This window comes from Muntiacus reevesi, chromosome 20 (assembly GCF_963930625.1).
Source record: "Muntiacus reevesi chromosome 20, mMunRee1.1, whole genome shotgun sequence".
Classification (NCBI taxonomy): domain Eukaryota; kingdom Metazoa; phylum Chordata; class Mammalia; order Artiodactyla; family Cervidae; genus Muntiacus; species Muntiacus reevesi.
Window position 1 is genome coordinate 38,004,623 of NC_089268.1, and position 19,530 is coordinate 38,024,152.

The 19,530-nt window shown below is 36.8% G+C and overlaps 1 protein-coding gene across 4 annotated transcripts in view; it reads right to left on the reverse strand.

Moving 5' to 3' along the window:
* CDKAL1 (CDK5 regulatory subunit associated protein 1 like 1) overlaps window positions 1–19,530 on the reverse strand; it is a 576,202-nt gene that overhangs the window by 461,791 nt on the left and 94,881 nt on the right. For all 4 annotated transcript variants that reach the window (XM_065912374.1, XM_065912378.1, XM_065912376.1 and 1 more), the window contains one exon: window positions 17,289–17,373. In XM_065912374.1, coding sequence (XP_065768446.1) covers window positions 17,289–17,373 — 85 coding nt within the window. The remainder of the gene's footprint in view (window positions 1–17,288; window positions 17,374–19,530) is intronic.

Sequence of the window (19,530 nt, forward strand, 5' to 3'; positions counted from 1 at the left end):
AAAGCTCTCCCCTAAAGAGGCTTATCTACAGCTGAGGACAGGGTCCATGCTCCAGTTTCCAGAACACTGTCCAATGTGTAAGACATAAGGGATGATGGTATTTGCTGGAGAAATAGCTAAAAGGGTCTCTCCACATAGAAGTCTAACACACAGGCTGGCCCAGGTTGTAGATAACAATGCCACTCATTTTATCTCATAGTCACTATTACTAATTAAAAAGTAATTCAATTTATTCTATTCACTGCTTCTGGTCATAATGAACCCTTTGTCAGCTGGTTCCAAGCAGAACAAAATACCATCCACATGTAATTTCCATTCCTACTAATAATCTAGGTCTCACCTAAGGAGGGCTGGAAATGGAATGGCAGAAATAAGAATGGCAATGGCAATTTAACACACAGGTATTTTTTTTAGTGTTTTTCTGCTATGTTTGAAATGTTCTTCTCTTACTATGAATAAATATTCTAGAATTCATTTAAAGATCTAGATTAAAAGCTATTCTTTCAAAAGCTTCCCAACTAGTTCACCCCAAAATGATCCCACCTAACTATAAAGAACCATTCTAAAACTAATAAAAATGCAATAGGGAATAATTAAGAAATGCAGTAAATCAACCAGCACCAAAAAAAAAAAAAAAAATGAGATAAAGAAGCTAAAAAAAAAAAAAAGCAAATCGAAGAGAAAGTGATAGAATTAGAGAACAGGAAATGTGAATAACATTCATAATACTGGATTATTTTAAAAAAAAAAAAAAGGAATACAGCCAATATTTAAAATTAGAACCCAAGAAAACTTTCCAGAAATAAACAATGATCTGAGTCTACATATTCTTCCAATACCCTAGGAAAGTTAACATGGAAGAATCCCCTGGATAAACCCTAGTAAACTCTTAGGCTTTAAAATAAATATACTCAAAGCCCACAGGCAAAAAAAAAAAAAAAAAAACAATGAACAAAGGCAAGCAAGTCTGACTGACATCAGAGTTTCTAAAACACAATGCACAGCAAAGCAGAGCAGCTTTTTGTTTTTGTTTTTATAGAAATTCATTGCAAGAAAGTATGAATAATGAATTTTATATCCAATCAAGCTGTCCTTCAAATATCAATGCTATATCGAAAGTCTTAAACATATAGGAATTCATAATCCTTTCTTGAAGAATCTACTACAAAATAAGCTTATTAATGCAATCAACCAATGACTAGGGAAATTTCAGAGAAACAGAGTGGTAAGTCCATTCATATAAATAACTGTAAATCTGAGACTAAAACAAAAGTAAGAACATCAATCTTTGAAAGCTGAAGATTAACATACAAACATTGTAAGTTGTAACAAAGTACAAATGGTGCAAAAAAAAAATTTGAAGAAAAGGGAGAGGAAGTGAGAAAGAAAACTAAGTTCTTTGGTTGGCAAAATGTCAGAAGTTAAACTCTAACATTGAATAGATGGTAAATGATTAAACAGGTAAAAGAGGAATGCAATCATTTAAACAGTACAAAGACAAATGTAACTACTAAAATAAAAATACAAATGTTCCTAATTACAATTTAGTTAATCTAAGGAAAAAAGTATATCTCATAGAGAAACATAACAAATATAAAACAATATATATATAAAGAGAATCACAAAATATCACCACGGAGATGAGACACAAATATATCAGTCATATCAACAAATACAAAGGAGCTTGGCTTTCTTTATTAAAAGAAAAAGATTTTAAATTTGGCTTACAAAGTTAAGATCCAACTCTGTTCTATACACGAGACAAAGTAAAGAAAAGTAGTTCAGAATGGCTAAATTAAAGGGATAGAAAAAGGTATAAAAAGAGTACAAAAAAGAGCAAAGTAGAATTCAAGCCACAAGGGTTAAATATGAAAAGAACACTTTAATTCTAAAGCCACAACTGACAACAGAATTCTAAGACTTAGAAATATTCATGGATAGTGCTGGAACCACATTTATAAAATAAAGAAGTTGAGTCTGAAAGGATTTTAATCTCAATGGAACTAGAGGATATGAAATAGAGAATCTCACAAATGTGCCATCAGAACAAAGAACTTTAAAAACAAAGAGACTGTCCTTTTTTTTTTTGGAGAGTACTTTGGTAACTAATATCTATGTATGCACTTACCTTTCAACCTAGTCATGTCTACTTGAGAAATTAATCATGACGATACACTTCCAATAATACAAAAATATATATGCAAAAGTTTAGTCACTGCAGCACTATTTGGAGCTACAGAATATTAGAAACAACCTAAATGTGCACATGTATGAAAGTAGCTGAAAATACAGCCACTTAAAGTACTATTCGGCCTTAAGAAAGGATGATCTCTATCAACTAAAGCAGAGTTTCCAGTCTCTATTACCAAAAAAGGGTAAAGAATAAAGAAATATCTAGAATATGCTATCATTTAAATTAGAGGGAGACTTCTAAAGCTTACATGGATTCTGCACACAGAATTCTGTATATTTATTATGTGGAATAATGATCCACAGAGAAAATGACCATGAGTCAAAACTGATATAAATAAATGATTAAATAGATGGGGGAGAAAACTGTTACCCTCATAGTAAAAGTCCAATTAATAAATATAAAAGACATGATGGAAACAGAAAAATCAAGACTTGACTTGCACTTATATGTACCAAAAAAAAGGAGAAACCAGAAGCTAATGGAGACAGGTGGGAACAGGATGGAAAGAAGAGAAGAATGGGGATGATAAACAGCATAAGTTGCCAGTGATACTTCTGAGTAAACCGTTCAGTACAGTTTTGACTTTGAGAACCATGCTAATGTTTCACATACTCAAAAAGAAAAAAAAAATTAAACCAGATAGTAAGTGGGCAGAGTTCACAATGAAATGCTAAAGTAACAAATTAACCCAAGTAAATTAGAAATTAATAAGATAACCACAATGAATGGGGTGGCAAAGGAAAGAACTAACCATAGTAACTTTGGAAAGCAGAAGTCTGACTACATGATGTAAGGCTAAAGACATAAAGGACTTAAACCTTATATTCTAGTTAGTAAGATGTCTTTCTCATAGGATGAGTTAATTATGAAACTGCATGTTTAACAGGACTGGACAAATAACATAAATATATTGCTAAAATAAGAGTTGTATTTCTCACTCTGATGGAATGCAGTTACACAGAATAAAGAAGCCTAGAAATAAATCCTATGCAGTTGAAATAGAATCGAAGGGTATATAGCATGACCATATACTTTTTAATACATACAGATACTGGATTTAGAAAAGGCAGAAGAACCAGAGATCAAACTGCCAACATCCTCTGGATCATCGAAAAAGCAAGAGAGTTCCAGAAAAAAAAATATCTATTTCTGTTTTATTGACTATGCCAAAGCCTTTGACTGTGTGGATCACAACGAACTGTGGAAAATTTTTAAAGAGAAGGGAATACCAGACCACCTGACCTGCCTCTTGAGAAACCTGTATGCAGGTCAGGAAGCAACAGTTAGAACTGGACAGAACAACAGACTGGTTCCAAACAGGAAAAGGAACACGTCAAGGCTGTATATTGTCACCCTGCTTATTTAACTTACATGCAGAGTACATCATGAGAAACACTGGGCTGGAGGAAGCACAAGCTGGAATCGAGGTTGCTGGGAGAAATATCAATAACCTCAGATATGCAGATGACACCACCCTTATGGCAGAGAGTGAAGAGGAACTAAAGAGCCTCTTGATGAAAGTGAAAGAGGAGAGTGAAAAAGTTCAACATTCAGAAAACTAAGATCATGGCATCTGGTCCCATCACTTCATGGCAAATAGATGGGGAAACAATGGAAACGGTGACAGATTTTATTTTTGAGGGGCTCCAAAATCACTGCAGATGGTGATTGCAGCCATGAAATTAAAAGACGCTTGCTTCCTGGAAGAAAAGCTACGACCAACCTAGACAGCATATTAAAAAGTAGAGACACAACTTTGCCAACAAAGGTCCATCTAGTCAAAGCTATGGTTTCTCCAGTAGTCATGGATGGATGTGAGAGTTGGACTATAAAGAAAGCTGAGCACCGAAGAACTGATGCTTTTGAACTGTAGTGTTGGAGAATACTCTTGAGAGTCCCTTGGACTGCAAGGAGATCCAACCAGTCCATCCTAAAGGAGATCAGTCCTGGGTGTTCACTGGAATGACTGATGCTGAAGCTGAAACTCCAATAACTTTGGCCACCTGATGCGAAGAACTGACTCATTTGAAAAGACCCTTTTGCTGGGAAAGATTGAAGGCAGGAGGAGAAGGGGACGACAGAGGATGAGATGGTTGGATGGCATCACCATCTCAATGGACATGAGTTTGAGTAAACTCTGGGAGTTGTGATGGACAGGGAGGCCTGGCGTGCTGCAGTCCATGGGGTCACAAAGAGTTGGACATGACTGAGCAACTGAACTGGACAGATACACAGATATAAATATGTGTGTACAAATATATTTTCCTAGGCCTGTCCACAATTAACAGTACCTAATTGCAATGGTAACAAGGAGCGTACCTATTTCTCAGAGGTTTCTTTATACCCTTCACCAATGAAAGAAATCAGAGCTCCTTGGAGAAATGGCTCAAATCAAGACCAAAGCAAGAAAAGCACAAGAGAAGATTAGACTCTCATGGTACTGGGAAGTAGCCAACTTGGAGGAGTGTCCATTGGCCAAATCCAGAACAATCTGAGCAGCAAAATAATGACAGCAAGGAATTTTGTCTAAGATTAAAATAACCTTTCAATCATGTCCTACTCCTTGTGATCCACGGACTGTAGCCCACCAGTCCATGGACAGAGGCTCCTCTGTCCATGAGGTTGTCCAGGCAAGAATACTGGAGTGGGTTGCCATTTCCTCCTCCAAGGGATCTTCTTGATTCAGGGATTGAACCTGCATTTCCTGTGTCTCCTGCATTGCAGGTGGATTCTTTACCGCTTGAGCCATCGATAGACAGATGGAAGGGGGAAAGAGTCAGCTGTTTCTTACAGCAAGATTCCTATTAATTAACGCAGAATGCATGATGGCGACAGAAAAAAATCACTTGAAAAATAACACAGTATTAATTGTTATATGCAAAAGTAATCAATGAAGACAAAAATTAATGGTGAAAACATAAGAAACAGGATACATGCATAATACCAAAGTATCACAAAATATTCATTCATTCCAAGGTGAAGATAGTAACTACAGTGCAGAAAGGTGAAAGCCACCACCGTAAGCAGATAAATTTAATACCCAGCTACTATATGCCAATGGTGAAGGAAATGGCCACCCACTCCAGTACTCTTGCCTGGAAAATCCCATGGACGGAGGAGCCTGGTAGGCTACAGTCCATGGGGTCGCAAAGAGTCGGACACAACTGAGCGACTTCACTTCACTTCACTATATGCCAAAGTTAACAACAACAAAAAAACATTTCACAACACCCTGAATCTTCTCAGTATGACACCCTGAGAAGGACACAAACCTATCACTTTCTGTGTTCTCGATAAAATGCCTAAATTCTGAATCCAATCATGAGGAAGTATCAGAAAAGCTCCAATTAGGCAATATTCCACACCAAAGGTCACCGGTACTCTTCAAAAGCATCAATGTCGCAAAAGACAAAGACAGACTGAGGAACTGTCCTAGATCGGAAGAGACTGACATGACAGCTAAATGCAATGTAGGGTCCTAAACTGAATCCTGAACCAGAAAAACACAAAACTTTGAATGAAGTCTATACAACAGTTCATAGCATTGTATCAGTATTAATTCTCTGGTTTGATCACTGCATTATGGTAATGTAAGGGATTTAAACATTACAGGAAGCTGAGTAAAAGGTCCACAGGAAGTATCTGCACCATTGTGAAACTTCTCAGTATGACATTATTTCAAGATGCAAATTAATACAAAAGTTTAATACTCCATAAAATTCCTATCAAAGCATGTTTATAAATATTTCTAATAGCCAGTTATTGGGAAAAAACCTAAATGTCTATTAATTGAAGAGTAAACAATATTTCATGTATATAAAATAGAACATTTATGAATCCATAAATAAACGAGAGCACAAAGAAGTATTCTATGAATTTCTTCAGGGACACAAAGATGCTGTTGCAGAATGTTCAAGTCACAATCTGAAATGAGAACTGGATATTCAACTTTCCTCTAATAATATCCAATGGCACCTACAGAAATCCAACAAGTATTATAGGACTCTTCCCTTTGGTTAGCTTTTCACTGGTTGTATCTAATTCTCCATTTTCAAATTAAACACAAAACACTAAACTTCCATCTGAGAGTAAGAAGCATTGTTCTCAGATGAAACAAACTTTTTAGAATTATAGAAAAATACTGTTTTCTAGCAGTTAATTATAGAATGGATTTAAGTCTCAATCTGTCTTCCAATTGTTTAAGACCTTCTGTGATAAATTTTAAACTCTGCTTTTGTTTTCTGTCTAAACTGTTCTAAAACTTTTCTAAACCAGGTTTACTTGTTATCACAAATGAAGTATCAGAAACAATGAGATACATACTTTCCTTATAAATTCCATTTCAAATATGGTCACTGCAGTTCTTAAGAGTAGAAAGTATGTGAAAATTCCCATTGTGCTATTATTATTTCTGAAATAGTGCACGGTAATCAAAAAGGAGAAAAGTTCTCAAACATCAACTATGCTGTTTCTTAAATATTCTGAATAAAGAGGAGGGAGAAGGACCATCAGTTGACAAATGTGCTAAGAAAGTCACCCAGCATTCTAGATGTGATAAATGAGGAAGATAAATAAAACACGTATCTTGCCTCAAAGACTACAACCTGTAGCAGAGGTATCAAGACACAGTAAGTATTCTCCCTTTCTTCAGTACTAACAGATTTTTCAGTACTAACAGATTCAGTACTAACAACTCTGCTGGAAGCAAAAACAAGACTGAAGTGTAGTAAAAGTGTTAGCCGCACAGTCGTGTCTGACTCTTGGCGACCCCATGGACTGTAACCGACATGCTCCTCTGTCCATGGAATTCTCCAGGCAAGAACTAGTCTAAATCGAGTGAAAATATACTGCATTTCCTAGCCTCCCTTACAAATAGAGGTGGTCATATGATATGGCTCCAGCCAAGAGATGCAGACACACGGTTTTGCATGAGACTTCCTATGAAGCTCCTTTAAAAAAGGGACAAACTCAGCTGGCATTGTCCCTTTACGTAGTTTCTCTTCTCTGTAAAGTACATACAATGCCTGAAGAGTAGCAACCATTTTACATCATAATGGAAAGATCAACAGAACTTTAGGGACTCAGCCCTCAACATCCTTGAGTTGGTAAACCAAAGCCAGCAACTTCCTAACTATGAACTTTGTATTATATAAAGAATAATAAACGCCAGAACTTACTTAAGCTTCTATTTTTAGGGTCTTCTATGACATGCACCTGAACTTAATTTCTAAGTAATGCAATCTAATAGGAAAGATATACAGAAAAAGTTCTATGAAAAGCTACCAAGGAAGACATTTGTTCTGACAGAGGCAGGGAGTAGAGTAGGTCAGGAGAAAAAGAAAAAAAAGCCAACATACCAAGAAAGCGAACACATGGGCTGGTTCATTCATTTGTTCAACTGTTATTGTCAACCACTGTATGAGGTGCTGGGATACAGATAAAAGACACAGTGCCTGTCCTTAAGAACTTCAAAATAGGCTACAAAGATATGATTAAAATTCAAGGCTATTTATAGGGGGCAGCCACACACAGCGGTGTTAGATTGTGTCTACAAAGATTGACATATTTTTCTAATACCCTCAACGGTACCATCCACTCAAAGTCTGTGCTCAAAGGTGTGCCTTAAGGACTGCCCTCAGCCCTAGGGCTATAAAAACAGTAACAGAGAAGCTAAACATAGGGTACTTTGGATAGAATGTGTATCCACAGATAAGACCACTCATTAAAGGCAGAGTTGCACTTAACTTGATGATTTTACGTATCCTTCACTGCACCCCTATCCAGTTTTCCATGATCACCAACCACCAAGTCTTAATGTAGTCTAAAATTCAAAGTAACTATTTTAATATGACCCAGAGGACACCTAAACCTAATTGTAACCACAAGGGACAGAAACAGTTAACATTTAATATTTTAGTATCTTGTCCTATGAGTTTAAAGGTCATACTTTTTTTTTTATTATCAGCTAATAGGCAACACTACTGAGTCACCAAAACTTCAGAAGGATGATGTTTTTCACATTTAGAGCATAAAAGAAGGGGAAGAAAAAAAAAAAACACAAGCATCTTTTTTTCTCTCCAAGAATAAGTAGAATGTCTTTCAAACCAAAACAATAGGAAATCACTCTTGGCTGAAAGCACAGGCTTAGATCATGTTGATTTCATCTTTAATCCTGCTGAAGCAAGTTTCTGCATGCTTTCTGGGCCTCCACCTACAGAGATGTTAGGACAACAGCCAACACATATATTTAATTACGTAAGTATTCAACGCTATCAGCCAGCTGTTGCAAGTACATAATACACTGACCTCTTTCACTTACTCTCCTGTTTAAAACAACAAATACAAAGCAACTGTTGATGTAACAGTAATCATGAAATATGCAAAATACTATTCTCCAAAAACATTTTAGGTAACTATGAAACTCAGCTTTGCATTTTAAAATGATTTATTACATCTAAACTGCTTTTTTTGTTCCTGATTTGCAAATTAAGTAACTAATCTTTCAACTGTAAATTTAACTATTCCTTTTCTGTTTGTTTGAAGTTAACCAGGACTTCAATCCTAAAATATACTTTCTCCTTTACTCCCCATCAAATTTCTCACTGGGATTTGTCACGTACCAATCTTCCCTCACTCCCATTCATTTCCATGCTTTTCCATGGATAGGGTACATGCAAATGAAGCCTGTAACAGGAAATGGGTCAATATCTGTCCTGAATTATTTAAGTCTCACCCTTCACTTTAGGAATCAACAGAGAGTTCTTCATTTATGTTTCCAGAAAGCATGTTCCTCCAATACCATCATTAACCCCAGACTAGCTGACGGGGGAGAAAAACAATACAAAGTCCTAGGAACAACAGAAAGTAGACTAAACAGACCCATGACTTAAGACTTGAATAATATGAATTCACATATGGTAGAAAGTAAGAAGATCTAACACATAAACAGCAACTTTTCCAGAGAAATTTGGCCTGCATCAAACCAGCTTTCAATTAGATGAAAAATTCAGTGCCAAATACTTACCAGGCACCATTCTAGAAACTAAAGATCCCTCAGTAAACAAGACAACAGCACTGTCTGCATAGATCTTACTGTTCCACTCTTCTCACAAAGATCCTGTATCAAGTCAACCTCCCCCAAACATCTACTTCTGCCCCCACAATAGTCATGTTGATTTTTTTTTCTCCCACTTTGGGGTTTTTAATATTTTGTTCATTCATTCAAACTGGACAACTTGATACTCAAATATAAAGTTATATAATTAATAATATACTTAACATAACACATAATAATATATTAGCATATGACTTGTTGATGCCCTGACAGGAGAATGATGCCAAGCACTCTTCCCTCAAAAGGAAGAATCAATCAATTTAACCTAATTGTACAAATATATGTAGAGTACAACTTTGTGTCTAAAACAACGTCAAATACTACCTGTTTTTTATCTACCCATTTCTATCCTCTGACTTGAGATGAGAAGCTTCAATTAATCCAATGGTCAAGATCCTGAAGCGGGCCCAGCTTGCTTCACATGGCAGGAAGAACAGGGTCCTGCTGCTCAGAGTTGAGCTTCTGCCAACATGACCAAGCGAAACTCCAAGAGGGAAGAATCCTCACTCCTTTCACTACCTCCCTCTGGGAAGAACTGTGGACTCATTGTGACAAGCACATTTCTTATCTCATTTAGGACAACAAGGAGCAGGTTTCTTCCTAGTTTATAAGCAAAACATAAGCAAAATGCCATGATTCCTTAAAAAGAGAGGCTTTTTGTACAGTTTTGCAACTTCGAAAGTTCTTCCCCCTTTTAGCAAATAAAAGCCTGTGTCTACAAGGGAGTCACAGTGGTCTTGGGAGTCTCCAAACAGCTGACAAGCAAGTCTTACTCTATTGATAGTATCTGTTTCCTAAGAAAAAGAAAATCATTATATGGTGGGGGCGGAGGGTCAAAGACTTCATGAAAAAGGATTTTCCTGAGGTCAATAACCTGACTTAAAGACCACAATCTAGTAGAGAGCCAAATATGTAAACAAATAATAAAATGTAATATGCAACAATAGATGTTTGTCTGGGATGAAGCAGCAGCACAGAGCAGAAGGTGATTACCTCTGTGGACCCTGGAAGATAACCTTACACAGAATTTACCTCTGATAGTAGCACCACAAGATGACTAGGTTGCCAAGTAGGACTGCATGGGGTGCATAAGAGAAGAGAAGAGAGAGTATTCACATGCATGCATTTGTGGGGGAAGAAGAGAATACTCCAAGGAAGAGGAAAAATATATGCAAACACATTATGTGTCTAGAAAATCATACAATTTTGGCAGGAAGTCAAATTCTATGGAGGAGTAGAGAGAAAAGAGGCAATGGAGGCAGGCAAGGAACAGATTATTTCAAAATACCTTGTTAAACTAAGAAATTCTATCTTTATTCTGTAGCTGAGAAGGAACTGTTACAGAGTGTGAAGGACAGGAAAGCCTGAACTGGAACAGAAAAGAAGCTGAGAAGAGGCTCAACTTCTGCTGTGATATTAAGAGCAAGAAACACGGAGGACCGTTACTAAGACATTAGCAACAGGGATAGAGAGAAAACAATAAATTTAAAAAGTATGTGTCCAGTCCATGGCAATTTGGTGAAACATGAGAACATAGTGGTTTACTGCAAATTCCAAGAAGCAACAAACACTAATAGCAATGGGCAAAAGCAAAGAGAAGGAAGAAGCTGAAGGGAGGAAGGAAAGGGTATTTAAGGAGGAGACTCAATTCTAAAGGATAGGGAAACCTGGGGAGGGAGAGAGTGAGTCAAAGAAAACTCCCAGACTCTGTGGTCGGTGCTTGTAACCCACCAAGACAGGTAATCAGAACGTTGCTGGAGAAAAGTGAGGCAGATAATGGAGAGGTTCTGACACAATGATTTAAAGTGTCAACGGGGCATCTAAATGAAGTCCAGAAAGGAGTTGGACCTACAAGCTTGGTTCTTGAAGGGGAGACCAGGGTCAGGAACAGAAATTTGGGAGTAATCAGCACACAGATAGTATCTATGAGAAATGGTAGGAAGAACTGTAAGCTCATGTTAAAAATAGCACTGCTTTGAGAAAAACAGTCACATTAGACAAAACTTGAGCAACAATACATATTAGGTCAAACAGTACAATATTTTGAACTAACACTCCATATTGAGGGAGACCTTTAAGGTGGGAAAGGAGAGCTAGAACCATGATACTGTGACTGGTACAAGCAATGATTCGCCTTCTGTGGCTGACACTTGAAACAATAACATAAAACTGATACTGAACTAAAGCCACTTCATACAATCAGAAAAGTCAAAATTAAAATTTCTCAGTTTAAAGAAAAAATCCATAGCCTACAGCATTAAAAAAAAAAAAAAAAAGTTTAACAGAATAAACTGTTATCTAACCTGTTTCTCGCGAAAGGCCAAACTAAAAGCTAGTATTTTTATCTCCCAATGCCAATTTTTTTAATTAAAAAAAGATTGCCTGATTACTAAAAAATCTAGTTAAAAACAGAACTTTTGAGTTTTTTTTTTCTTTCTTTAAACTGTGTAAGTACTAACTGAAAACGAAAGCATTTCTCTGTTCTTAATAAGTCAGCTTTTTTGAAGGCAATTTATTTTACAAATTCAAGTTGAAATAATATTCTGATGTGTCTCCCAACTTTAACTTATGATGAGGAAGTTCACTAAATCCACATAAAACCAAAAATATTTTCATAATAGGAATGAAGTTCCAATAATTTGTTTGATCATCAGGATGCTGTTTCTAAAAGGAGCTCTCCTTTAAACTGAAGATATCATACAATGCAGGTTACCCTCTGTCTCAACACACACTTTCATCTTGGTCCATTTGTCCTTATATTTCCATGGTTCCTTCCAGTAATTTCACTTAGATATCTAAACCATCCCTTTAACATTACCATTTATTTCTTCAGGCAAAGGTGGTTCAAAGAACTCATGACTTGTCTATCTACTATCAGTATGGCTAAACCACAGTGCCCATTTGGGTTAATAATGCACAAGGTCAAACAGAGGTTGACAGTCCATGATCAAAGCAAGCTGGCTATTCTTTCTGTCATTTATATATAACACACAAGACGTGTTTATTTCCACCAGCCTCTGAATGACCTCCTTTAGGTGGCATGGAAAAGATCCCACATTTCTATAAAGCACGAACCAAAGGAGTTTTCTTATTTGATACTCTCATTAAGAGGAAATTCTATTTTTTTTTAAACTTTTGATCTTTTTCGTTTACTCAAGAGCCCCTCAAGTTAAAGGCCATATTGTCTAAATCAAATTGGTATATTGGATAAAAACAAGGACGGGGCAACTGGCAAGGGCTCAAGAAGAAAGAATATGCATGCAACAGCCTGCCATCACAAAACATGGGGATCATTAGTGATTTTTTAAAAATTAGTAAAGGCAATAAGCATTTAAGATTTCAGAGTTCAAAAGCAGACAAAAAAATCATTCTTAACTCCTTTTTTACTACTTAAAACTCCTACTCTTTTATCAATCTGAGTATCAATAATATAAACACTGCAAAACCTCAGTGATTAGATCAACTAGTAGAAAGTCCTGAGCAGCAGAGCCTACAGATGAACAGACATGCATTTTCATCCCAACTATGTTATTTTGACTAGGTTAAGAAATTCCTTAAGGATACAATGATTTATTATCAGCACCAGTGTATAAAATGAAAACTTCCTAATAATTTTAAGCCAATGTGCTCTGCAACAAAGGTTAAATAATACTCCCAATATTTTTTATACTGTGATGCTGCAAACCTAATACTTTTGACCACCACCACAAAGAGAAAAGAAAAAGGCCATGGCTGCCTTGTCACAGATTTACAGTTCTGAGATCTTAATCAAGACTGCATTAATCACATAAAAGATAGTAAATCTCTCAGAGTTTTCTTTCTTTTCTCCTGTTAAAACAAGAGGGTCAAGAGATAGTTTAAGAGATAAAATGATTTGATAGCAGACAAACTACTCTTAAATATCAAGATGACATCAGGAGAGAAGCAAAAGCAGATGATCAGAAATGATGACAAACACCCAGACATAAATGGCAGTGAAGCAATCTGATGATTTGTAGGGCTCTCAGACTAGAGAAATACGGCCCCAAGCCCATTCAATAAAGGGTGAGTTCGAGCGTAAGGGATTAGGTGCGGCCGCACAAGGAGAAATGCGACACCCTAGCGGTCCTGTGCTGGGCTGAGTCGCTCAGTAGTGACCGTGAGCAGCTCAGCGCAGCACAGCCCCTGGCAGGGCGCCGCAACCCTCGTGGTGACCAACCCCAGGGACTGTAGCCCACCAGGCTCCTCTCTCCGTGGGCATCTCCAGGCAAGAGTGCTGGAGTGGGTAGCCATTCCCTCCCCAGGGGATCTTCCCCACCCAGGCATAAAACTCAGGTCTCCCACATTGCAGGTGGGTTTTTTACTGTCTGAGCCACCAGCGAAGCCCCGATAAGCTCTCCTTGCATTTAAATGTTGCCTCACTATCATGAGAAGAAAAAAAATCCATCTAGTGAGCAGGCTGAAGGGAAAGGATGGAGCCAGAGGTAGAGAGAAGACAAACATGTCGCATGACTGAAGGTGTAATAAAGTTTATGAACTACTCATCTTTGTTTTGCTTTGTTAGGAGACAGTGATGAAAGAGGGGAAAACATTTAAATAAAGTGACATGCTTGACAAGAGTAGGCAGTCTTTCACTAAAAGTCTTTACATATATAACTGTCACTTGAAATGGATGTTTTCTCAATGTTAATTGTTAATGTGCCTTCTACAGGATTATATTTATTCTGGAAACAAATCCAACGGTTAGCTTAGGTGTTACGCTAACAAGAGCTAGTTGTGATTATTGAAAGCCTTCAAAGCCATTAAAAAAAAATATTTAATCACCTATAATACTACTTTTAAATTTTCTCTCAATCAAGCAGAACAGCGCATTAAAGGAACCTGCGCTCGCTACCACTAGCTTTGTAGTATTAAAATGACAAACACATCTTAAGTGATTACCTCACTTAATCAAACACCGTATCATTATCTTGAACCACTTTCACAACAGTTTATATAAGAAAACCCACTGACATAAGTTATATTTGAGTTTTTAAGTAAACTTGTAGAAAGAGTCTAGAAGTATAACCATTAATTAATTATAACATTGATAATCACAGAAAATAAGTTCTCTGGGTTTTGAGTTTACAAGCTATTAGTAGCACTAAAGTATCTTTGTATCTTACACCTTTCCCATGGGGAAAAAAGTAGATAATGTGGAACACGACAGACTTCTCACAAAATAAAAAGCATTCTTTGAAAATAAGCAGCACCTGGCAAATTTCATGCTCTGCTCTTGTTTTAACTCTCCCTTCTTCTGGTCCTAGCCACAGGCCTAACTCCCCAGTTCCTTCCCACATCACCGCCACCCTCCTAAGCCTCCCACCATCATTCAGGTAGCAAGTCTTCTCTGCTCCTTCCATAGTTACTGAGTTGAGAACACCATTACATTCAAAGGTCACTTCTATAGAAATAAAAAAGCTGTATCTCAAGTGTTGTCTGATAATCTGCCCCAAATCTACAACTGGGTGCCTGACATCTTTACCTGGAAAGCATAGTATTAAATTTAACAACGCAGAGACTGTAGTGAGACTGCCTACTGCAACACCCCACCTCCACCATTTATGAACTCAAGGGTTTTAGAGAGCTTTAGAGAACTTTAGCAACTGCAAAGCAGATGCTGCTTCCCCTGTAAAACAGAAATAAAAGTGAAAACTACAATTCATTGGAAGACTGCAACAATTAAATAATATCCAATTGATGTAAAGCACCTTGAACAGTGCCTGCCATACAGAAGACACTTGATAAAGATCAAATATTATCCATTACTTTATTATAATATTTAGCTGTAACTTTGCATTTTCAAAACTAAAACATGTCTTCCTTCAAATTGAAGAACAAAAAGGCACTAGTGCTATCAAACATTTAGGCCTATTATAAATCTATACTAATTATGACTATTTAGAATAAGCACCAAAACAAAGAAATAGATCCATGAAAACTGAACACTGTGCCAAGGGACAGGCCTAATTATCTACAGACAATGAGCCTATGACAAAGCAGGTAATAAATAAATAAAAGGAGAAAGGGCAGGCTTTTTAAAAAAATAATAGACGATACTGGAAAAGTTGGTGTTTATGCAAAAGATAAATAAAATGGAACCCCCATCCTGGTACCACACCAAAAGAAAAAAATCAATTTCAGAAGAATTATAAATATGAATGTAAGAATTAAAAACCACAAAATTTTTAGAAGAAAATACACAGAATATCATTAGAGTAAGGAAAGACATCTTAAAGAATACAAGCACAGATCCAGAAGCAAAGATTGAAAATTTTAAGCCAGAATTTCTCTTCAGCCTGAGATACCGTTAAAGAAAGTGAAAGATAAGCCACAGCTGATAGCTGCAACAAATGTAATGTGTGAGGGTTAGTACACAGAATGCATTGAATGTATTCCCACAAATAAAAAGACAAGTATCAGAAAAAATACTTTAAAAGCATTTCACAAAAAAAACACAAAATTCAAATGGCAAACATACAAAAAGATGCTCAACATCACTAGTAAACACAGAAATGTAAATTAAGACCACATTGAGATACCATCTCTACCACCAGATTGGCAGAAATTACAACCCTGACCATATCAAGTATTGGCTAGAATGGAGAACAATCACACACATCCATGACTGGTGGGAATGAGGTTCAGTACATCCATCAGGGAAAAAGTTCAGCATCACCTAAGTTTGAATATGCATGCACCTGTGACCCAATAATTCAACTCTCAGGCACATATCCTAAAATAATTTTAGCATGGCTGCACTGGAAAATGTTCAAATATTCAGAGAACCAACGCTCATAAAAGCAAAACATGGGGAAAACTAAAAACTCCTTCTATAATAAAATGAATACATTATGACATATTCATTCGGTAAGATACCACAAATGGCCAGAGTTATTTTACATCCATTAACGTGGATAAATCTAAAAGCAAAATGGTAGAGAAAAGAAGCAATTCTCAGAACACAAACAGTGTAAGTCCAATAAATAAAGTTTACAACAGGGCAAAACTAATTAAACACATTGTTTACAGATGAATTTAGCAGACGATAAATAAAAGGAAGGGAATGACTCACACAAGTCAGGATAAAGATTACATCTTGAGGATATGACTAAAAGAGGGACACGGGGCAGTTACCTAAGGTCTTGGGTAACGCCTTATTTCTTATGCTTGGTGGTGGATGCATAAGTGGTACATTTGTTACCCTTATTTAAACTGTACATGTTTCATAAACTCATTTATGTATGACATATTTCACAATAAAACCAATGTGGTGGGGACTGAATTTGAGAGTGAAGCCAGGAAATAAAGAATCTTAACAAGTTTCTCAGGAAAGGCAAGAAGAAAAATAGGATCATAGCTAAAAGGGGTGCATGGAGCTGAGTAGACCTGAGTGTGTTTATAGGTCAATGAAAAGGCATAGAGGTGAATGAGAATATAAATTTAGAGAGCGAAGGGTCTAAGAAGGTGGGTGGAATAAGATTCAGAGACGTGAAAAAAGAATACTTCTTTCACTGTAAGTTGAAGAACAATTCAATAACCATGGATTACATGCCTACTCCCCCAGAAAACTGCAATTTCCTTGATGGCCAGGACTTATTAGCACCTAGAACAGCACTAACTAACAGGCAGGCAAGAGAGAAGAGGTAGGGACTGCTTTGGGTAGTTTCAAAACGCAGGGACTGGATTCCCTGAGAAAACTGTTATTAATACTTAACAGATACTCAAAACACTTATTAGCCACCTTTATAAATACTGAAACATCTATTAGGAAAGTCTACATTCAAGTTTCGCTCTTTATCAGATAAAGTCAAACAGTATAATTACAAAAGTCCAACTCATACTTTTATTGATAACATCCTGAGTATTTGTAATGTTAGGAATCTTTTAAAAGCTATTTTCCCAAAATTCTTACAACACTTAGAAAAAATGAGGGGAAAAAAAAAATCAGCTTTCACTTACTTAATTGAATTTCTAAAGTGGTCTTCAGCCGGATTTTTTACAGTACAACTATTCAGGAGCCATAAGTCTGCATCTGATGCATTTTCTATTAAAAACAAATATGAAACAGGAAAGTAAGTATCACATTTAATCAGCCAAAAACATCCAAGTGCTCACTCAGATGGCACTGGGACTGCGGGGGGGGGGGGGGGGGTGACCTAGTGGATGAGTCAAGTCAATGGGCCATTACAATACAATATGTAGCTGCTTCAATATGGAAATACTGGTGAGAGATAAATATTAAAAATATATAAACCGTGCTCTTATCTTCTCATTTAAAATATAAAGAGGATAAGCATTTTCTTCCTACATTGTCAATACCTGCAAGTATTTAATAACATCCAAAAGATAAAGTAAAACTGGCCTAATCTTACCTCTGAATATAAAATTAATTGCCTCTCTGGGGACTGTGTGTTAACATTATTCAAGCACATGTATTATACAATGAATATTCTTCAGCTTGAGATGTTACTAAAAATATGGTTTGTCCTCTTTGAAAAAGTTAATGATCTACATCAAAGTGAGCCTTTTATTCCTCTCACTAATTCGATTAGATAGTTATATACAATAATAAACTCACTAGCAATGCAACAAATCACCTAAACTCAAGTTAACTGAAATGAATTTATAAATGCCTGAAGTGCTTGATGCTATTCCAACAACCTTACTGCCTAAAAGGACTTAAACAGTAAAATAGGATTACCACGATGAAAGGAAAACCAAAATTGAAAACTGCAGCACCTTCACTGGTATTTCATTAAGAACAGAAGCAAAGGTCAAAAGAAATGAAGAACCAAGGACACTGATGTGTGTGCATTCTCTACCTGGGAACGGAACTTCCAGTGAGAACACATGAAGGGAGGGTGAGCATGTCCAAGCTTCCAATAAAACTTAGCAAAACCTTCCCCAGCATCTTTTATAAAAATGGTAAATTTCTTTTTACAAAGAAGCAAGACACACAACTATCTGAAAAGAAAAGCCCCTCATTACTGTACATCAGCTGAATACTAAGACTCCCGCTACTTGTCTTGCTCCTTCCATTCACACACCTCACTCACACCCCGGAGTCTGTCTTCCCTCCCAGAAGCCAGAGGGGCTGTCCGTAAAACATCCATCTCAGTGATTGCGAGTATTCACCCGCTTTTTCTAGTTCCTCCCAAATTAACCCCAGAGATACGACCTAAAAGACAGTCTTCTTGTAGCAATCTGATCAGATGCCTTTTCAATCTTCCAGTGAATTCCAGTTGGTATTCAAAAATCTCCACCTCCTTAACTTCAGTATTCATTTCTCCCTATATTCATTATCCTTCCAGCCATACCAAAGCAAATTCCTCAAGTCTGCACCAGTCCATCTGAGGAGCACACTTGATTTTCTTCACAGAAAAAGCTCATGCCCCTTTCATCTGCCTACCCACTTGGCTAACTCCTAGTCGCCCTTCAGTTTCCCCTTGATGTCGGTTCGACGCCTCCTCTCTGCACTCCCATAGTAGCCTGTGTTGAGACTATCCTTGTACTTTATAATTCTGCATTAAATAATACATTTTCTCAGTTTGTCTATATTACTATTAAAGAGATATTGAAGACGACATTTTTTTCTGCTGTTATCTGAATGTCCAGGGTCTAACACAGTGATGGGTGAAGAACAGACATGCAAATAACCATGGAAAACAAAACAATGCACAAGTAGGAACAAGAAAAAAGATTCTAGAGGGATAACGTGTGGGACATTAGATGCCTTCTATCAACTTCCTAAAGCTCTGAAGGCCACACCAATCCTCTGAAATAAGCTTCAAGGAGCTCACCAATTTATTTAACAAATATTTAGGACTAGGATTTTACCTTATTCACAGCCAGATCCCCAGCACTTATCACAATGCCTCATACATAGTAGATAGTCACTGAATACCTCTTTACTGAACGAATGCTGAATCTTGAAAGACAAAGCAATACTACGAGCTATGCATTACGCACATAAGAAAAAGTCATGGGCGTCTGTTAGCTAACGATGAAGAATGTAGAGACTACGGACTTACTTCAAACAAACAAAAGTCAAGACAGAACCATATGTGGCAGATGCCAACTCTATATCCTGGCACATTCTTTTCTTTGGTCACCTTCAAATCATCAGACCACTTTCCCCATACTTCAACAAAAGACTTCTCAAGGAGAACTCCATTAATAAATAAGGCACATTATTCTACTT